The following is a 22,369-nucleotide window of genomic DNA, read 5'->3' as shown; positions in this document are numbered from 1 at the left end:
CTCCTGCCTCTGACTCTTATCTCCTGGCAGTTACAGGCTCCTGGCAAATCACTGATCCCTTCTTCCCAGTCAAGTCAGTCAGTTTCCGACCCCGCTTCTCCCAGTGCCCACTCATCAGTATCCAGCCACCACTCCTCTGTGCCCAGCAGGTGGGCACATATGTAAACTCTCAGTTTCTCATTTTCCCAGTCTTAAGTTCAGTTCTCCATGTCTCTACATCAGTTTGCTTTTTTATATATATATTTAAAAAAGGAAAAAAGAGTCCTTGTGAAAATTTATCAGCATTTTTGTGTGAATTTCTCCTTACACATTTTTGCATGCATTTTTTTTCCTGATAGGAACAGCTTTGAAAAGCAATTCCCCCTACTAAAACACATCTTTGTATGTTGCTGTTGTAAATATATGCATTTGTAGGCACAGTTTACCCTGGGCATTTGCATTTTTGTATACATTTCATGGGTGGAAAACTGCCTTGCAAAATTTGGAGAAGTACGAGTGTGTTTTGCTTCGCACGTTGTTTTGGAAAGTGCAAATTAGGTACGCTTGCCTTTAAACGTGAAATGAATCTCCCTTGTGAAAAAGGGCTTCTGCTTGCACAAACTGAGTCAAGTATTTATTTATTTTTTGCAGATCCTCCCCTGCCTATGTAGCCCTCCATGTTATATCTCATTCTACTGCAGAGCGTCTCCCCATCCCCGGGAGCTGGTGGCAGGATGGGGTGGATAGGTGAAAATCAGGTACCCTGACATTTGTGAGTGGATGCACTTTAAAGTAAGGAAGAGCCAACAGTGGACACAACCCACAAAAATGTTATCCAGTCTGCGCACATCACATTAGGTTTATGGGCAACAGATTCCCTACCTTGAGGGACAAAAGGAGATGGTGTTGGACTTTCGGAGGAAGAGAGGGGAACTAGCCCCATTGTATATAAGGGGGGGGTTGTGTGGAGAGAGTCTCTTCCTTTAAATTCCTTGGAGTTTACCTCAGTGAAGACCTCGCTGTCCCTTGAGTCCACCAGATGACATCGCAAGGGATCGTTGCCTTAGGAGAGCGAGAAAAATTCTCAGGGATGATTCACACCCCGGCCAGCACCTCTTTAATCTTCTACCCTCGGGCAGGAGATATAGAAGTATAATCAGTCGTACCAACAGGCTAAAAAACAGTTTCTATCCATGGGCTGTTGGGCTGCTGAACGGAAAATAATATAGTGCAACTGACTTTCGGGGTTGGTGTGTTGGGCGACAAGCATATAGAGTGCAATGAGATTGTTTGGGGGGGGAGGCTCAGTTATTTTCATTGTAAACAGGTTGTACATTGACAAGAAAGGTATTATTATTATTATTATTATTATTATTATTATTATTATTATTATTATTATTGAATCAGAAACTTCCACTTCCCCACTCATATTTCCATTGTACTCAAAAGAGCTACGTGGAAACTTCAGCTATGTGAGCTATGAGATTCTTTTTCTTTGGCATCTAATGCAATGTCACCCTATTGCCCTGGTCGGCACAGAACCAGATTCAAAGAGCATTTGTTTAACAATTTTGCATGGAGGCATCCTGCCCTCAAAGGGATGGCTTGATCATGATGTCTTTTAAAATGATCCTGAAAGGACCACACATTTGCTTTTATTTATCAGAGAGGTTCTTTCCAGCCAAAAATGATGTGCTTACAAAGGATGTGCAGAGCATCTTCAGAGCAAGCAGCATGATGCCACAAAAGCTCTCATTAGCTCTTCAAATTAGCAGGTACACCATACCATGGCTTTTTGTTCCCAAACCCATGCTTAGCGTCTTAGCTCCCTCCCCTATCAAACAGCCTTTCAGATCACAGCTGCAGCTCATTGTCTGCACCCTACTTGAACTCAATGGGAACATAATTAAATTGAAAACAAAAAGAGAGTGGGCTGACTTAGGAGTAACTCCAGAACTCTGCACCTGTGTTCGGAGAAAAACTGTCAGTAAAATAAAGCAGATCCTTTAAGGCCCATTTTCTTCTGTGGATATTGCCACAGACCTTGCAATAATTGTGTGTTCACACACACACACATTTTAAAAACAACTGGAATCATGTTAATAATTTTTAAGCAACAAAATTTCTGCACAAAGGATGAACCCTGTTCAGCCAAAGTTAGGGATGACTAAGTTCTTTTTGGCAAAAGTGTTTTACGGGGCAATCCTATGCCTATCTCCCCAGATGTAAATCCCATTGAGTTCAATGTGGCTTACGCCCAGGAAGGGATGGGGAAGAAAGTTGATTCCGCTTGCATTTTAAGGTGATCTTACCAGATTTGCACTTTAGCCATGCAATTCTCCAAGCAATGTGTACAGAAAAAGCACCTATTCGGATGAAGTGTGCCTCTAAATGCATACATTAGTGAAAAAAACATGCAGAAATGCATTGTCAAAACTGAGTACAAAAATACATTTATTAGGAGAAATACACACGGATATGAAGAAGAATTTTTATTAGGATTTTTTTTTAAAAAAAAATACCAGTTGCTGCAGAAATGTGGATAACTGAATTTAAGAATGGGAAAAATGTACAATCGAAAGAACAGACAATTGAAAGATGCGTTCATCCCTACTCCCAGCTTGATCCATAGGTTTCACTAGAACCTACAGCCCAATCCTAAACAGAAATAAATCACACTAAGTTCAGTAGGACTAAGTAACTGTACACAGGATTTCAGGCTTAGTTGTGACAAATGTTACCCGGATTTGAGCCACCAGGTTTCCATATGTTTGTCTGCCCCTCGCTTTCCTGGGCTTATGTTTTGGGGTGTCAGACTGTCAGAGGGAATCTGATTTATCATATCCATTTCCCAGCTACTGTCAAAAGTAGCTTCTGGCAAGCAGAGAAGAATCTGAAGAATCATGCAAACAACTGTCCTGATTACTGGTGGAAGTGGAATAGCCTTGATAATGCCTTGGAAAAGTACCTACCGTATATTCCAGCGTATAAGACGACCCCCAAGTTTTCCATACTCGCCGTATAAGAAATACGACCCGGCGTATAAGACGACCCCCGACTTTTGAGAAGATTTTCCTGAGTTAAAAAGTAGTCTTATACGCAGGAATATACAGTATGTGTCCCAAGCTTTTCTCTGACATGAGGGCTGACTATTTTATACTGGGGTTACTACAGGACCATGGAGAGTGAAAACATGAAGAAGATCACATTTCTATTGGATAAATTTGAGAGACCACACCATGCATTTAAAGCACACAACTTCCACCAAAGAATCCCGGGAACTCTAGTTTGTTAAGGGTGCAGGTAACTGTAGTTCTGAAAGGGGTAAACTACACTTCACAGGGTTCTTTGAGGAAGCCACGTGCTTCAAATATATGGTGTGCATGAGTTTCAGAGCTCAGAGTTTCTGAGACTTGGCAACTATGAAAAATATTTGCAGACTGGCCTAAGAGCGTGGTTTTCAACAAAACTAGAATAGTAAAGCAGAAATGCAAAGAATAAACATTTAGATGTACATGAATGTGTAATGATAAATACATAAAGAGTGACATGACTGCAATCCAGGGTTGTTCTCGAATCTGATTTCAGTGAATCTAACACTTGCTCTCTATGCAATTGTTAGCTGTTTGTAGGCAAAGTATTTCTGACATGCTGTCAGGTTTTAGCTGAACAAAAACAAGAATCATGCAAGCACCAGCATTTGAAACATGCTATATGAACAAAAGTGGGTAAAACACAAATAAAAGGCTTTTTACACATTTAAAAGCAACATTCGCTATTTAAAATACACATAACACAATATAATCTCCAGAACAGTCATAAAACACTATGTGCGTTAATGTAGTGCACCTATAATAAATGCACACTTTGATTAAGGTAAGGTGTTAATGACTAATTTAAAACTTGAAATCTTTTTGTCTAATGTTTACTGAGGCTGCAATTCTGTATGTGTTTACTTGGGAGTGAGACCCATTAAAAATAATGGGACTTGCTTCTGAATACCCATGTATAGATTATCTTGCCACTCTCCCATGTGAATACAGCAAAAATGTACAAGACATCATGTATGGGGAAAACGGTACCTGGTTGTCCAATTTTGTCCTGTGTGCGAAAAAATAATAATATTTAGCACTGTGAAAGCTATCCATCTGCCGTCCATTTCAAAACCACTTACTGTAAACTGTATTTGGCAGCCACCCATGATGTAGTCTAAGAACGAATGCATCTTGTGAATCTGGAAGAGAAGAGAGCCAGAAATTCATATTTGAACAGCATTTCCTTAAATACTTCTTCAAGTATTAAATGGGAAGGTACTTCTGTGAAGAAGGCATTTATTTAGGGCGGGGTGGGTGGGACTTCTTTTAAGCCAGATCCTTATTAATCCTCAACCCTATGGGCCAACTATGACAAGCAGATGGGACCACCTGACATTATTACGGGCCCTGGGACCTTAGGGTAAAGGGTTGGAAATAAATATATAAGCAAACCCCCCCCCCATGCTACATGTGGTAAGCAGCTATATGCGTTTTGATTGCACACAGGGTTTCTGAGGATTAGCAGCAACCACATTTCTGAACAGCAACTGTCATTCCAGTGAAAACACTGATCCACTTTGACTCCGCAACATCTGTTATGCTACCTCTGGGAGTCCCTTGCTATAATTAATTTCTGTGACGTGTTTCAGTGTACTTTTTAAATTTTATTTCAACATAGCAATCGATGCCTACAATGACTTCAATTCCTTTTCATCAATTGGGCTTTTAACTTCGCTAAAAACACAGAAACACACACAACACCCTTCCAGTTCTAAATATTGTGAATCTGTTCAAATGACCGCACCTTGCAGAGATTGAGAATGACAATGCCAGAGTTCTTGTAATTCTTCTTCTTTACTTTGTACTTGGGGTTTATGCACTCCCACTGTACCTGTGAAGACACAAACCGGGAGCATGAAAGCCGTTTCATGTAAGAATCTGAATAATTTATTCAAGTTGCATAATGTGTGCTCTGCAGATGAAAACAGAAATCACATGAAACAGTCCAAAGCTAAAGACATTTCTAAACATCAGCCAATCAGGAGGGAATTATCCTTTATCCGAGACCTTCTGCAAAGTAAAACACCTGCATATCATTTTTTTTTACAAGTGCCATTGCAAACACTGATTTGGCATGCACCTCTGCAAGCTATTCAAACATTAGGCTATCTCTGATGCCTTGCTGGAGCAGATTGAAGGTCCATCATGTATAGGGATGAGGAACCCACAGATTCCCCAAGCCCTGGTGTAGACCAAATAGAAAGGCAGAGACTGTGTAAATGCTTCAATAAGACAACCCACTGCCACCAACTGTACTTTGATGTGCAATCCAGGTGTGTATCATAGCCAGGTTTGTATAAATTTCTAAATATATAAAATGCATACACAAAAACACAGCTATGGCTATTTAAGCTGTCATGCACTGCCTCAGTGAAAGTGCTTTAGTCCCCTAACCAGTCGAGCCAGAATGCTTATTTTATCAACGTAGTCCTATTTTAAGTCAATGCAAATCTGTTTTTCAATCTAGCACGTATATATGGACAGAACACACATCTCCTTGATGTTATCACGCTTCAGTGTTTATAATCCATTAGTGGGTCTCATTTGCTTCCACAAACTATTAAACTGTGTTATGCTGTTTTTAAAAAATTAACCACTTACCCCAGGGTAAAGCCATTAGTGCTGGAGTCACAAACTGCTTAAAGGGACAATTTGCACTTAGTTGGTTTCACTCCCAATGAAGTTAAGGAATTAAACCCATTTTCTGCAAACGCAGGCATTTTAAGGGATTGGAATGTACCGGCTATGGGTATTTTGTTGGACTACAACTCCTATAATCTCTGATCATTGGATGTGCTGCGTCGTACTGATGAGAGTTGGGGGTCCAATAACATCCGGCGAGGCACAGGTTCCCCAGACCTGCGCATAAACCAAAGGGAATGGCAGGGCCAGTGTATCGTAAGTCCATCAATAAGACAACCCCTCGGTCATCAATTTTACTCTGCTATGCCAACCAATCCTGTGGCCTCATTGCCCACATGGGAGATTCCACTCTGCACACTGAGCTGCAGATGAGACATGTTGCCCCCCTCTTTTCATGTGTCCGCAACTTTGGTCCGAATATGATGCTGTTCTAAAAGGAGTCATCACCTCATCTGCAGGACACGATAACTAGTATGCAATATATAAGCACTGCTGCTGCAAATAAATATCACGCGTCTTTTCCTTTTCTTCTGCTGGCGCTCTTTGGATTTTCATCTTTTGGTCATCCGGCCATGAGCCACTCAAACTGCTGTTTTGAGTGTATAGCACCCAGCTAAAGGTTAAAACATGCTCCTTTTTAAACACTGATGCCTTTGACCCTGCAGATGGATCTGATAACTAAACAAATTTAACAAGAGGGACATTTCCATACTTTGCCTGACCCAGATAGCTGAATGTGGCCCAGCTTCCCCAGGAACTCAAATTATTCATCTTGTGAATTAATCCTCTTTTCCAGTCGAGGTAACAGACAGGACCACATGTTTCTGGGAATTTTTCCAACATCTTCATTTTATTTTATTTTTGCTTTCTGATCTCTGGAGTACTTGCTCAAGTTCAGCCTCTCCTTTCAGATCCTGATATATCTTAATTGATGGTTTACCAAAATGCTGGTGGGAAGCAAATTTGACAGGGATGTTCTAGTCTAATAGTTCATATCTGTCCAGATGTAGGACCTTAGGGTGAAGGGTGAGGATAACAACAACAACAACAACAACAACTACTACTACTTTGAGAGAGCCAGTGACCTCAGGCAGCCACAGAGGGCAGGAAGCAGTCCTGTGCGCTATGTGGGCACCCATTTGCACAACACTTGCTTATGTTAATTTATACAAAGATGCAAATTTAGAAGTAATTACTAACATTAGATTTAATTTTTACAGTTTAAATAGAAATACAGCACATCTCACCATACTAGGAGAGATTATGATCAGGTCTGCTTGGTTGCTGGCCAGGTGTTAACTGATGATGGGGAACTTCTTTTTTTAATATTTTATTTATGATTTTGAATAATTTTACAATCATTTTAACCTTTCAAAACTTGACTTCCTTCCTCCTCTTCCTGAGGTTCCTTAAATTTATTTTTAACATTTTTTGCGTGTCCAAATTAACTTAATTTGCTCATTTATTCATCTATTTTAAATATATATGCTCTTATAAAACTGCAGGTTATTACAATAACCCTGCCAATGTTCTTATCTGTTTACAGTTTGTAAATATTCCATAAACCATTTCCATTTTTTTAAATGAAATGTTTGTTGTTTTGATTTCACAATTTCTGCATATTCCATAAGTTTTTGTATCTATTCTTCATTTGCTGGGACTTCTTTCCATTTCTGGGCAAGTAACATTATTGCCACTGTAGTCGCATACATGAATAAATTTCTGTACAGTTTGGGTAGTTCTGGGAAACTTCTAAGCCCCTCCTGCTCTCTCTTCTTATGGTTTCATCTCTTTAAACTGGACTCGAACTTGACTGGACAGACCTTCAAACAGGGGTGTACCCAGGATCAAAACTAGGGGGCCAAGGGGCGGGGCCAAGGCACGAGAGGGGAGGGGCCACAAAGTGGGAATGTGGGCAGGGCTACGGAGCCCAGGTGGAGCATGCAGCCATGGGTGAGAGCGGCGCTGCCGGCGGGGCTGGTGGGCAGAGGCGGAGGCGGAGCACAGCCCAGCGGAGCACGAGTTCAGCGTTCCCGCCGTGCCAAGCCCTCCAGCTTCCCATCGCGCTCTCTGGTTCCCCACCGCGCTTGGCCTTCCCGGAGGGTGCGACGGGGAGCTGGAGGGAGGGCGCGGCGTGGTGGGCGGGAACGCCAAACTCACACTCCGCCGGGTTGTCCTCCGCTTCTGCCTACCAGCCCCGCCGGCAGCGCCGCTCTCGCCCATGGCTGCGCCGGCCCTGCTTCTAGGGGGGCAGCTTCCCCCCGCCCCGGGCTGGGTACGCCCATGCCTTCAAACAGAGGAATGTAAAACAAGACATATGGGAACCCCTGTGCTTTAGTCAGAATCGGCTGGCCACCTTTTGTACATGGCATGGGAGCTATCACCTTGCCCTTTGCCTCAGGCAGCAAAATGACTTGAGCCAGTGCTGGATTTGTCAAACCCTCTTTCCAAGCACCACTGCACTCATTTTACAAACACAAATGGGAAGCCTAGAGGTTCCTTGCACTCAAGTGAACTGATAGGGACTTCTTCAGTAATAAAGCAGACAAATGTTGGAGTCGGAAGCCCTACCAGATCAATGTTAGGATGTCAGCTAATGAGTCATTTTGTTATTAAACATGATATTGTTCACATTTTATTTTTATTTATTTTTCGAAACGAGAATTTTATGTACGAAAGCGAAATAACATTTGGATGCCCTGTGGAAATAGTTTAGAAGACATGTTTAAATGTTTAGAACATTTCTGGAGTTTTACAGTATTTTAACTACAAGGAAATGAAAGTCCAAGAGTCCTTATTTTATATGTACCACATTAATAATAATAATAATAATAATAATAATAATCTCTAAGAAATGCAAGGCTATTGTATTGTTATACCGCATGCCTCAGAAATCTAGAAGTGTTGGCCTCAGATACATGAAATTTTCAGATACATGAAAACTAGTTTTTCCTCCATAATTAAAATGGGTGTCGTGTAGGAGGTATTTAGGCTGTTTAGGCTGAAATCCAGCACATACTTACCTGGTAGCTAGTCCCACTGAACTCAGGATTTGCACAGGATTTCACTGTTGATATAGAAATTACATCTAGTGTTGACACCTCAAATGTTCCTTCACAACTCGTTTTTGAACTTCCAGAGATTAGACACTGTTCGTACGACTAGACTTTAACATACTAATAGTTATAAACTACCATAGTTAAATAACATCCTCACCTTCTGGAAATTTCCATGGAGATTGCAAATGTTAGAGGTTTTTGAGAAAACCATTTACTTGTTGTTGTTTTTTCTGTCACAGAAACAGATTTTCACTTATATAATATTCCCATTTGCTAACTGTCCAGGTGCACCTTCTATTTAAGGCTATTTTTAAACCCCTCTGGCTCCCTTGAGCTGAGCAGAGGAATTTCCTTGGCACCTTTGATTGCCTTTATCAAAACTTATTATCCAAATACGTGCATGATGTATTAACATGTGTGCCACAGGGTTTTGTGCGGGTGGGTGGAACTGTAGGAAGTCGCCAGACAAAAAGGTGCAGAAGTTCAGTTTTCTAATAAAAAAATGACCGTGACAACGAATGATTCCAGCATTACACACTCATCAGAAACGATTGTCGTTTCTCATTTTCAACAACAAAATAATGCAACGAGAGCCTGCTTAATCAGGCCCATTGCCCATCTAGTCTAGCATCCTGCCCACAGTGCCTCTCCCAGGGGCTTATGGGAAACTTGCAAGCAGGACAAGAGCCCAACAGCATTCTCACACCTGTGACTCCTAGCAGCTGGTATTGGAGTCTTCATGGCTAGTAGCCATTGACAGCCTTGTCCTCCATGAATTTGTCTAATCCTCTTTTAAATCCGCCCAAGTTGGTGGCTGTTACTGCCCTCTGTGGGATCCAGTTCCAGAGTTGCACTGTGTGAAGCGCTTTCTTTTTAGCTGTCCTGAATCTTCCAACACTCAACTTCATCTAGAGTCATTAGTCCAAATTTGTGTGGATAGAGCTGATCCCGAGAAGTGGTTTTGTCACAGAGTTGCTGATTCCATCTTTATTGAAGCTTTTACTTCAGAAGTCATTTTTTTCCCATCTAACACAGCAGAAGCTTATGAAAGCAGAGGAAGTACCTAGCAAAGGTTTCTTAATAACCCTACTTAATAAAAAGGTATAGTTACAGGTAGGTAGCCGTGTTGGTCTGCTGCGACAAACCCAAAGGACTTTGCCACCAATTAATGTGCGACAAACCCAGTCCCGGCGTTGTCACTAAACTTTCGGGGATCCTTCTTAATAATGTGACGAAATGTCCTCCCTCTCTATTACTAAAAATGTGACACAGGAATCCAGGGGGGAAACCACCCTCCCTCTTCTCCTGCCGCCTTAAGATAAACCCCTTTTACTTGTGGGTTTCTTAGTAAAGAGAGTCTTCCAGCTTACGTGGCCTGGTATCATGCAAAACTCTAGGCTGTTTGACGGAATTACCTCCTGCCTACAGTAAAGGGTCTCACTCAGTTTGATTCCCCACTGCAACAGTTTGCCCTTTCCACTCTGGCAACTTTGTAGTACCCCAGGTTATCCTCCTAAGCCTCCTCAGTGTAACTCTAAGACACAAACCATTGCCTCTATTCCCGAGGTAAGTTTTGTCCTCTATTGAGCCACCACTTCTGTGAGTTTAGATACCCAGCTGGAATAACTAAGCACATCCACTAACATTTAAGAAAGCTTTATTTAGACTAGATGACTTTTAAATGCGTAATGGTTTCATGTGTACAGGCTCTTAGATCATATTCTTAGTTTCAATTAACAATGGCTAGATAATATAATTCAATTAAACTCCTCAGAACACTTTAAGATCTCCTACGCCTACCCACACTCTCCCTCGCTCCCACAACCCTCTCCACAGAATTAACTGCCTCCCATTCCTTTTAAACTCCTGCCAGTCCCGCCCCTCAGGAATGGAATGCGTCATTTATCCAGGAGGTTGGGGTTTAACTCTCTGCACCCTGGAGTTCTTTTGCCCACCAGGCCAATCCGTCAAATCTGCCATAGTCAAAACAAAATAAAAAAATTCCTTCCAATAGCACCTTAGAGACCAACTAAGTTTGTTATAGTATTGGTATGCACACGAAAGCTCATACCAATAACAAACTTAGTTGGTCTCTAAGGTGCTATTTTAAAATTTTGTTTTAATAAAAAGTGTTACTTACTTCCAGTCCTATTTTTCTAGAGAAATAGGTGCCAGAACTCAGCATGAAAGCCTCCCCTGCTCTCTTATAATGACAACACCTGAGAGGGGCCAGAACTGAGTTTCAGCAGGTTCCAGCTGAAAAAAAGCCCCGCTTTCTTCTTATTGTATTGTTCTTCTATTGCAGGCATCCCCAAACTTGGCCCTCCAGATGTTTTGCTACTACAACTCCCATCATCTCTGACCACTGGTCCTGTTAGCTAGGGATGGTGGGAGTTGTAGTCCCAAAACAGCTGGAGGGCAGGGTTTGGGGATGCCTGTTCTATTGCACAGAGCAGGTATTATGAATGAAAGCTTCAAAGAAGCAACCAGCTGTTGGAAGATGCAAGTCTTGGAAAGTTGGCTAAGCCATTGAGCTCAGAAGATTCTTTTGGCTAACTATTATCTTCAGGGTGTGGGGTGTGGTTAATTAAGGCCAGGCATCCCCAAACTTCGGCCCTCCAGATGTTTTGGACTACAATTCCCATTATCCCTGACCACTGGTCCTGTTAGCTAGGGATCATGGGAGCTGTAGGCCAAAACATCTGGAGGGCTGCAGTTTGGGGATGCCTGATTTAGGCAGTAGAGAATGAGTAGAAATATTATTTCAATGAGCTCACCTGGCCTTTATCAGTAGTCTTCAGCCAGTTTGGTCCTGGAACCAAGCTTCAAGCCAAGCATGCATTTTGGGACCCATTCCTTAACATGTTATGATATACTTACTATCTGTCTGGTGTGTTGTGCTGCTAATGCAACCCACCTTAGGTCATGGCATGACTCAATGTTGAGTCTCAACTCAACCTAGTGGCCTAAAGAGTCAGAACGAGTGGGATGGAGGGGAGAAGCACTCCATTCACCCATGAAACATCAGTGCCACTTCTGCAGAGAAACAAAAGAATGTACAGTAGCATGCTGGATTGGAAGTTTTAATATCCTTCCCAGAAGCAAACTGACAGCTTTATGGATCTAAAGGTTGCTAATAAGTTGACCTGATACAAGTGGGAGGTCATCTACCCAGGGAGGAATAAGAAGTTTTCTCAGAAATTCCAATTAAAGTCTAGCTCAGCTTTGGTTCCCACTGAAACCACTGTTGACATTTTAACACAGCACAGATGCAACCCCCCCCCAAAAATAAAAAAAAATCAGTAAGGCGGAGGTGGTGAGAACAACTGCATTATTTTCTATAGAAGAATCAGTCTGAAATAAACAACATATGACTACTTGTTAAGATGTCTACTAGGTCTGAAATGTGATGACAGGTGGGCATGGATAAAGCCTGAGGAGGAAGAATGAGAATTGGGGAGAATGAGACACTGTCACCAGCCTCACCTAGCGCCCCCCCCCAACCCAACTGAACAATCAGTCCAAGGGGTGGAAGTTCCTGTCAACTTCATCCTCTTTAGCCTCAGTATTGCTCCTCGAAACTCAGCAGGGAGGATGGGAGCAAAACTAGTATAAACCGGCTTTGTCTGCCATTGGCTCTGACTCCACTTCCTGTTGGCTTCTCTTGCCTTCCACCCTACCAGTCTCAATGGCCACCAGCCGCCACTGGATAAAGCGTTTACCCACACAAGTGTTCTGCATGCGCCCTGTCACATATTTGCCATACATCTTTCATGTATAGGTTTGGTGTTAAATTGGCTCCTTGCATCTAGTCTCGGGGCAGGTTGAGTATCAGATTTGCTCTGGACCCCATAAATGTTCTCAGCCACCCTGGCTGCAGAAAGGCCTTGCTTCCTTAGTGTTATTTCCAGCCCTACTACAAACAACATGGTTTACATGGTTTTGTAAGAAGACTAGCCCTCCTGTGAACAATTAGCTCATTTCGTAGTCTGATAAAATAGAAGTCTTAGAGTTTTTAGTGTGCATTCTAATCGCTTTTTGTCCACAATACTTTTATGAAATCGTCTTAAACACCTAAGGTGCCTCCAGACTGTCACTATTTTCTGGTGGGAATCAATAACATACTAGCAAATTCAGGTAGTACAATTAAAGCTTATTTCAAACCTTATGCAATAAGAAAAAAAAGTGATGAGGAAATGCACAGAAAAGTGTGAGTAGCACTTGTTTGTCATATAACACCCCTGCAAGCAAATCAGTTTGAATGCTCAATAAACAGCTAATATAATCTAAACTTCCTGCAAGCTTTGTGCAAACAAATCAGACAACCAACCATCTAGAAGTCACCCTAGTGAAAAGTTGGCTTGAATGCTCGTATCACTGCAATAGAAAGGACTGCATGTTTGGCAAGGCAGCCTGCACATTAAACTCTGCTGGCTATGAATTGAAAAGGTTAATCTTTTAATTCTGCTGTTGCTTTTAAACGGCACACATTCACCTGAGCCTACCTGTCTCCCTTCCAGGGCTCCTCGCATTTCCTTGAATGTTGAACTGAATTCTCCAATGAAGTCATGCTTGCCATTGGAATCCCAGTCCCAAACTATGCACTGAAAGAAAGAAAGAAAAAGAGAGAGAAATAATTCTTCCCCTTCCTTTAAAAAGATTTTTGGAGCCGATTTTATCCAAAACAATCCATAGACCCAGTTTCTGTGACACGGTAAGCCAAACTATAGCTTTGTAATACCTACAGTATGTGAATGCGTGGGCTCCCAGAGAGATTACAATGGCTTTGCTCATGCCTGGTCCTTTTTACTGCTACTCTATGCTCAGCTGAGCCAAAGCTTGGCATAGGCCAAAGTTCCAGCAAGCTCCTCTCTTGGAGCCCACACGTTCAAATCGTCTTGCTAAGCCATAGTTGGCTTACTGTGTCATAGGGCTGTTGGGTAATTTTGTCAGGAACAGAACTGGGAATGGAAATTGCCACAATACACATGTTAATCCGAGGTCAGGAACAGAAATCGTGCCATGTGAATAACAGCAGTATTTGCTAGTGTATTTTTCCCCCAGTTCACAAACATTGCTGTAAATAATTATGCGACATTCTGATTGCTCTTTGTGGTAGCCCCACATGTTAAAAACAGGGTCTCTAAAAAGATAATGTCTGTCTTAGGCGGCATCCCGTTTCCTTCATTTTTGAAGTGATTATGCAATACTTGAAAACTGAACTGTTTTAAAAAGCATTTAGGGCCCCCACATACCCCCATCTGAGTGTCTGGGGTATCTGCCTCCAGTATAAAACTGTACTGTGTATATAAATCTGGCACTGTTTCTGTGTTACAGTGGTACCTCGACTTACGAACGACTCGGCAACCGAATTTTTCGACTTACGAATGGGGCAAATGGCTGCACGCTTACGAAGTTCTTGGCATCCGAACGAAAACCGTGGGGTTTTTTTTGACTTACGAATTTTTAGATGGGGTTGCTTTGCCTTACGAATGTTTCCATTTCCAATGCATTCCTATGGGAAATCGCGTTTCCAATGGCGCTTTTCGACTTACGAATTTTTCGACCCACGAAGGTGCCTTCGGAACGGATTAAATTAGTAAGTCGAGGCACCACTGTATGTTGTTTCTGCCTGGGAGAGTAGCAGGTTGGGAGGGGAGATCCAAGCAGATGGATTGATTTGGATGGAAAAATTGGCAAGGATTTCCTCCAGTTAAATGCAAAGGTAAATAGAAATACAACAAACTGTGATATATTAATTAATTCCTGTGCTTAGTACCTTTTGGCTGCTGAAGACCAACATTTTAATATGTGGTGGGATACAGAGTACAACTGTGATCTAACTAAGAAGCACTCCTTTGGGGGGTGGGGTAGGGGAGCTGCTGAGCAAGATATTCTGGTGCCTTTTCATACTCAAGAGGGAGTGAAAAAAGAACACACGACTGAAGTAGTCTGTCATTTTTCACCGCATAAGTCTATAGCTTCTGCTTTGACCTTTATATCTCAAAGGGACGGAATATGCTTGAATCAGGTGCAGGAAGTACATCTCTCTCTTGAAAACCGACAAGCTCGCTGACAAGTTTGACAGAGATAGGAGTGATGTGCCCCTCTGTGCCCAGGTTTATATGTTTAGAGGTATACAGTTAAAAAGAGAGATTGCTGTGAAATCCAACCCCCACTCCACCCCGCGTTTGATAAGGTTTTATTTTCGCATTGCCAGTGCTAACGGGAAAAAGAACAAACCTGGACAAGGAAACTGTGGGCAAGGAGAAACTATTTAATCCATTTTCTGCTTGTTGTTCTCCAATTGGATATAAAGTCCCTATATCTAGCGCTACTGGGGGGGGGGCAAGGAGGGGGGCAGACACCCCAGCTGCTTTGGATTAAAAACAACTGAAGGGTAAAATAATGGCATTGAGTCTTAAGGTGCCTCATTAGCCCCATACATTTAAAGCTCTATTATATCACTGATTATACCATTTGGGTGGGGTTTTTACCTTTACATACAAGGCAGAGAATGTACTTCGTCTTTCCTTTATCAAAACAAAAAAATAAATAAAAGGCTTTCCTGACATTTCAACCGGCAGGTTGACGGCTCAGCTGCATTCCTTGGGCAGAATGCTGACCAGAATGACACGGCACCTTGATGTAACATCATTCCTAAAGGCATTCTTGAGGAATCTCGCTGAATTGGTAAGGTTGCCTCTCTTTTTTTTGTAAAGCAAAGAAAGAAAGAAATCCTTCATATGGCTCTCATTTAAAAAGAAGATCACCCCCAGAAAAAATCTTTAAATGTTCCCAGCCCCCAGAGTTCTCAAAATACTCTGTCCACTTCCATGGGTGGTCAAATGGTTTGTCTCTAATAGACAATACTGACAACAGTTATATAATTATTTATTGTATTTTGCTTTGGTGAAATGCAGCGTATTTTCCATTGTGGTACTGACCAGATGTTGTTGGACTTCAACTCCCATCATCCCTGACCTTTGGCCATGCTGGGCAGGGCTGGTGAGAGTTGGAGTCCAACAGCAGCTGGAAGCTACCGTGTTGGCTACCCCTCCTCTATTTCCAGACTTGTTTGATTTTGCATCTTTGAAAGGATGCAGAATTAAACCTGTTCTCCTTGGAGGAAAAGAGGGGAGCTTATAAAGACACAAACTTCAGATAAGTTTTAATTTTCCCAGGGTTCTTCAGTCATAGATAGGTAGACGACAGACAAACATGTAGCAACCCCCATGCCACCAGGATAATGTAAGAGTGGTGTTGAAAGAGTGGCTAAGGGTGCAATTCTGTGCACATCTGCTTGGACATAGGTTCCACTGAAGTATATGGGCTTTACATCTGAGTAAACTTTTTTTTTTGTGTGTGTGTGTGTGTGTATGCAGACTGGGCAGCAAGTTGTGCCTCCCTCTCATTAACTTATTCCTATAATGCCATTTACTGGAATGCAGGGAACAGCCAACTACTAGGTGGCACCACTGATCCATCTAGCTTAGCCTTGTTATCGGGTTGGTGGCTTAGCCTGCCTATCACCTTGGGGTCCTCTCCAATCCTGCCGCTGTAAGAGAAGATACTGAAGTGGTGAAACCAGTCCCTCTGTTAAGTTAATGGCTCTAAGGCAAACCTGCTAGCTGGGTCTTGTGGAGTGCTTTGCAAAGTGTTCTGCATGTGCCCTGCAGGATCCATGTGGCATCAGGAGACAGACTGGTGGGCAGGGCAGCTCACCTGTCAAACTTAGCCTCGGGTGGGGGGGGGAGGCAGGGGGCAGTTAACCATCTGGTCTGTTGGTCAGATCCAGTTTCCCACCCCTGTTCTAAGGTAACAAAACCCCAGGGATGCGCTGGCACCACCGACCTCTCTTGCCACTTGAAAACTGGGCTGCATGTAACATTGTTATCTGCACTGACTAACAGCAGATCTCCAAGGTTTCAGAAAAGAGCGTTCCCCAGCCCTAACTGAAGACGCCAGGAACTGATGCTGGGACCTTTTGCATAGCTCCAAAACTATGACTGTTCCCTACTACTTTTAAGGAGCACCAATCTTTTCTTTTTTCACATTTGTTTAAGGCAGCAGAGCCAATCTCACCTGGAGGGGACGATAAATCAAGTGGTTTACTGCTCTGTTAACTTCCAGAAAAACTGCTTGCCAGCTGAGTCTCTGTTTACATACTCAGGGTCTGCTATTAAAGAGTGAAAAAACCCATTTCACCATCCCTCTCCCACATAGGTGCCAACTCCCTGGGGACCTGGGTGCCAGAGCACCCACACAATTCCCCATGAAAGGGCCAGGCACCCACAAATTTCGGTGCCAGAGCCATGCACATTGCATGGCACACATGGCCCCGGGCATGCATGGTTGTGGGGCCAAGTTGACACTCCCTCATGTCCCCTAACAGTCAGCATTCTGTAACCACTGAGCAGGCTCATTCCTCACTTATCCTTTAGCCGCTGCCCCTTCCATATTTTTTGCACTTCTGCAAATCTTAGGATTGGGACACAGGTGATGCTGGTCTAAACCACTGAGCCTCTTGAGCTTGCCGATCAGAAGGTCAGCGGTTCAAATCGCCGTGACGGGGTGAGCTCCTGTTGCTCTGTCCCAGCTCCTGCCAACCTAGCAGTTCGAAAGCACGGCAGTGCAAGTAGATAAATAGGTACCGCTGTGGCGGGAAGGGAGACGGCCTTTCCATGCGCTCTGGTTTCCGTCACAGTGTTCCATTGCGCCAGAAGCGGTTTAGTCTGGCTGGTCACATGACCCAGAAAGCTGTCTGTGGAACAAACGCCGGCACCCTTGGCCTGAAAGCAAGATGAGCGCCATAACTCCATAGTCGCCTTTGACTGGACTTAACTGTCCAGGGGTCCTTACCTTTTTATGATTTCCCCAAGCCAGTCAATACCTCTCTTATATGTTTGTGGTGCTGTTTTGGTTTTAAATACATAAGCAACGGTACTTTGGGGGTTTGGCTACAGGAGCCACAGGACTCACAGCCTAAATTACATAAATAGAGAACAAACAAAAGCTACCATAGGCAATGTGCAGCCTCTCCTGTTCTTCCCCCTCCCTAAAAAACAAACATTCACAATTGCCAGTTGCTGATTAAAGAAAAAGAACAAAGAAACCTGATTGCACTAATGATCCATTCATTATCTGAAGTTTGTTATAATGCCAGAAAGTTGTTAAGTAGAAGGCGAAGGCGAAGAAGAAAGGACTGTTTTGGATTATTTGAGGTTTGAATTTTAATTGGAGATCATTAAAAGTCAAATTGCATCTAACAAGGTCAAGGTTAACATAGATCAAGCTGGTTGTTTATTTCATTCCTGTGGGCTTCTAACTTTAGCTTTAGGGAAGCAACCTAGTTCTTAGTACCACTGAGCTCTTGGACAAAAGAAGCCATTATTCTCTCAGTGTTGTTTGCACAGCTATAATCAGAGTGAGGGTAAGGGTGCTTGTTAGCTGGCCTATTATAATTGCCTATTATGCAAGAGATTTACAACTGGCTATAAACACTCATTGACACCCCAGGTCAGTATACTACGGTATATACAATGGGCCGCTAAACAAAACAGCAACTGATGTGAATTCACCTACCAGTTTACAGAACCAAATACGCTGTTAGGGGTAAGCAAATCTGTTGGTTTCCTGTAAGTTTGTCACTTTTCCAATCGAAAGTTCACTTCCCAACATTTCCACATCCATTTCCAAATTCCTTTCTTGAAAAGTCCTCATGAAAATACATCAGTATTTTAGTGGTGATTTCTCTTGATGTGCTGATTTCTCATGTGATTTTGTCTAATACGTACAAACATTCTTTCCTAATATTATTTGTTTATTTATCAAAAGTTTATACACTGCTTGATTGTAAAGAAAACTACAAAGTAGATTACAAAAAGATATAACCATAAAACCAGGATTTTTTGATTTTTTAAAAAACACATTAAAACATAAAGGTAAAGGGACCCCTGACCATTAGGTCCAGTCATGACCGACTCTGGGGTTGCGGCGCTCATCTCGCTTTATTGGCCGAGGGAGCCGGCGTACAGCTTCCAGGTCATGTGGCCAGCATGACAAAGCCGCTTCTGGCAAACCAGAGCAGCACATGGAAACGCTGTTTACCTTCCCGCTGTAGTGGTACCTATTTACCTACTTGCACTTTGACATGCTTTTGAACTGCTAGGTTGGCAGGAGCCGGTCACCGAGCAACGGGAGGGATTCGAACCGCCGACCTTCTGATCAGCAAGCCCTAGGCTCTGTGGTTTAACCCACAGCACCACCTGCATCCCATGCATTAAAACATCCCATTAAAACATCCCATCCCACTAAAACATACAAGGAGTTAAAATACTAAGACACTATTTCTAGGCTTGTCTAAACAAGAATGTTTTTGGCAGGTGCCGAAAAGAATGCAGAGCTTGATCTTAATAGGCAGGGAATTATTTCCCAAAGTGTTGGTGTTGCCACACTGAACGACTGAGTTCTTACAAATGCATTTTGTGGCACCTGCAGTAGTGCCAATTCCACCGACTGAAGCAGAAATAAAATGCATTTTTGTATGTTTTTTCACATATAGACGTACTGGTGTGCTGTACCGTAGTACATGCATTTTTGTACCGACTGTCTGGCGAAATCCATTGCAAAATTAGGAGAATTTCAAAGGACGGCTGTGTTTCGGTTTGTGTATTGTTTTATATTCAAGTTAGATAGATAAAGGATGTTCAGTACACATTAAAAGCTGAATCTACCAAATTTGTGCACAACTGTCCTTCAAAATTTGCACAGATCTGAATTTTGCGACACAGTTTTCCAATCACTGTTTACAAAATAGCATAGGTCAAGGGAAGGTGTTCATGAAAATAGCATATAAAATTGAATTATATTAGAGGAAATAATTTGCAAAAATGTGTAGTCAAAACTGCATATAAAAATGAGTCTGTTAGGAGAAATTTGCACAATACTGATGAATTGGCATGAGGGTTTACTCCCTACCCCAGAATACTCATTCACTTTTGATCAGCTGTCTCTGGCATGAAAATGTTCCACACCATGTGGCTGTTGGCTGCTTCTTCGAAGGTTGGTAGATAGGAAAAATGGAAGGGCTGGACCTCTTACAGTCTACAGTTGAGAAGTATGCCTTTCAGACAGTAAAATGCCCTCCTCCTTTACAGAGGTGCAAACAGCACCTGCACTATTCTGAAGCACCATACTTTGTACTCCTCAGGATGAGATGCTTCCGTGCTCATCCAACTGGGGCTGAAGCCATCCTGCCACATTACCAACACTTAGTGAACCTCTGAGTCAACTGCTTCTCATTCTTAGTGATTTGTGGGTTGGAAGCTAGGAGGGGAGAAGTGGGAAACATGCTGCTGTTGCATCTGCTACAAGACCTGAAGTCTGGGGCACTGCACACCATCAACACTGCCCCAAACAATGTATTCTACTTGAAAAGGGGAACTGTCTCTAAAGTTTTGTTACCAACACTTTCCTAGACCTCCCTGCTCCTAATGCAAACCAACAACAAAAGCTCTATGAATGGTAGCATTACACACACACACACACACACACACACACACGGTGTGTAATACCTGAATAGACAGAAGACAAGAGCCTTTTAAAGAACGGGGAATACCAGCAACATTTTTTTTCTTCAATGGCCTGCTGGTGCCAAATAAAACACAGCATAGTTCTAATTACATCAAGTGAGAATCTGGTCCTGTGAATCAATATTTTGTTGTATAGCTTCCTGCAATATAAGCCACTGTTTCTACAACACAACAAAAGCAACATATGTATGATTGCCACTTTTGCAAACACTGTTTTCAGATTCTCTCTCACTCAACTGGTAAGGCTGCCAAAATGTCTCAGCAAGTGTTTTTTTTTTAATAACAACAATTATTCTCTCTTTAATTTCTTTGTTTGTTCTCATCTCTTCAGCAAAGGCTACCTCCTATATACACATCCCCCTTGAATGTTTTCTATCCCACTTTTTCATGCACTAGCCACCTGGTGACCCAGACACCAACTCCAAAGAGGGGACTTGTCCCGTCCTTGGTCTAGAGTAATGATGCAGACATTAACATGGAGGCGGAGATCACGAAAGGATCAGAAGCTTCATCTAGGGATGAACTGATAAAGGATTCCAGTGCAGGGAAAGGCCTCTGCCACACGGAAAACCAGGTACCAGCGACATAGTTCACCTGATTTTGATTTATCATGTTTCTAAGCTGCTTTTCATTCATGTGAATTGCAAAGCGGCTTAGAAACAATTAATAACATTAACATAATAGAACACCACAAATACAACATAAATCATATTGTTGTTGGCATCCCCCTGTCTTGAGAAACAAGGGAGTGCACCCCTGGTGGCGAAGTCAAACTGCTGCATTAGCAGCACTGAAATGACCTCCCTGGGACGCAAGCCTGGGAAGTGAGAATCTGTACTTAATATTCTTATAAGCCCTCCTTGCCCCCAAGATTTATCAAGCTATTGAGAAAATGATCCAAGATGGCAAACAATCACAAATGATGGTACAACACTTCTGAAGCAGCTGCAGGACCTTTGCCCTGCAGCCAAAATGACAAGTAATATTTAAATTACGAATCTCATGTTAGTCCCCAAAGTGAGGTCAAATCATGCACATATTTATACGCGCCTCCAAATTTCTAGCGATTGCTTGCAGAAAACAACAAGGTTTAGTATATTCAGGCGGTGCGATAGGACAGTGCAGCTGGCAGCTAACCCAAAGGTTGGTGGTTTGAGCCCATCCAGGGACGGCTGTGGACAGGATTCCTGCATTGCAGGGGGTTGGACTAGATGACCCTTGAGGTCCCTTCCTACTGTACAATTCTATGATTCTATGGGTTTTTTTGGGGAGGGCGCACCTGCCCTTTCCGATGAGTGGGCCTGGACTTCTGCCACCAAGTCCTGCCTCGGTGGCACCAGCAAACAGACCATACTGGCTCCCAACTATTCTCTGTTCCATGTTGGTTCCCAGACTTCCCAGAAGCACAGCCGTTCCTATCATTTAATTGATACATAATCTTTTTTCTAAAAGGTCTGAGCAGCCAGAGATTTTAATTTAACTCTTCCTGGCAACTTCCCCCAGATATTAACTGTCAGAGCAGATAACAGAAATTTGGCGGAGAAGGTGATTTCGACAGAGCGGTTGATAAGAGACTTGTGGAAGATAAATGGTAATAGTGAACAGAACCAAGGGATGGGGAGGTTAATAGAATGCTGGGAGGGAAACCGGCTCAGAGGTCTGGGATAGAATCGGATCACAGTTGCCTAGCCAGAAATGGGGTTCAAACAGGCAGAAAATGGATTGGTTTACAATTAACACATCAAGCACACATCTAAAGAAAACGTGGAGGGTTTAGTCGTGTTGAGTATTAGGCACAAGCCGTTGTTCATGAGCTTTATTTCTACTGTTGTGTACTGGAGGTATGATCACATACAAGGCAAGGCAGTCATCAATCCAATTTGCTATCAGGCACACTGTTACTGGACTGCATGGTTTGCAGCAAGGCCTGGTGTTAGTGGAAGAGCTGGTGTTAGGTGGAGGGCACGGGTGGTGCTGTGGTCTAAACCACTGAGCCTCT

General features: G+C 42.7%; 1 protein-coding gene across 1 annotated transcript in view; it reads right to left on the bottom strand.

Annotated features, from left to right (window-relative positions):
• The window catches only part of CPNE4 (copine 4), a 197,096-nt gene that overhangs the window by 26,832 nt on the left and 147,895 nt on the right, over positions 1–22,369 (bottom strand). Inside the window, exons 8-10 of the mRNA XM_035129268.2 lie at positions 13,282–13,380; positions 4,819–4,905; positions 4,154–4,213 (exon numbers count right to left, since the gene is read on the bottom strand). Coding sequence (XP_034985159.2) covers positions 4,154–4,213; positions 4,819–4,905; positions 13,282–13,380 — 246 coding nt within the window. The remainder of the gene's footprint in view (positions 1–4,153; positions 4,214–4,818; positions 4,906–13,281; positions 13,381–22,369) is intronic.

Source organism: Zootoca vivipara, chromosome 12 (assembly GCF_963506605.1).
Source record: "Zootoca vivipara chromosome 12, rZooViv1.1, whole genome shotgun sequence".
In the NCBI taxonomy this organism is placed as follows: Eukaryota; Metazoa; Chordata; class Lepidosauria; order Squamata; family Lacertidae; genus Zootoca; species Zootoca vivipara.
The sequence above is the reverse complement of the archived record's forward strand: the minus strand, read 5'-3'. Positions and strand labels throughout refer to the sequence as shown.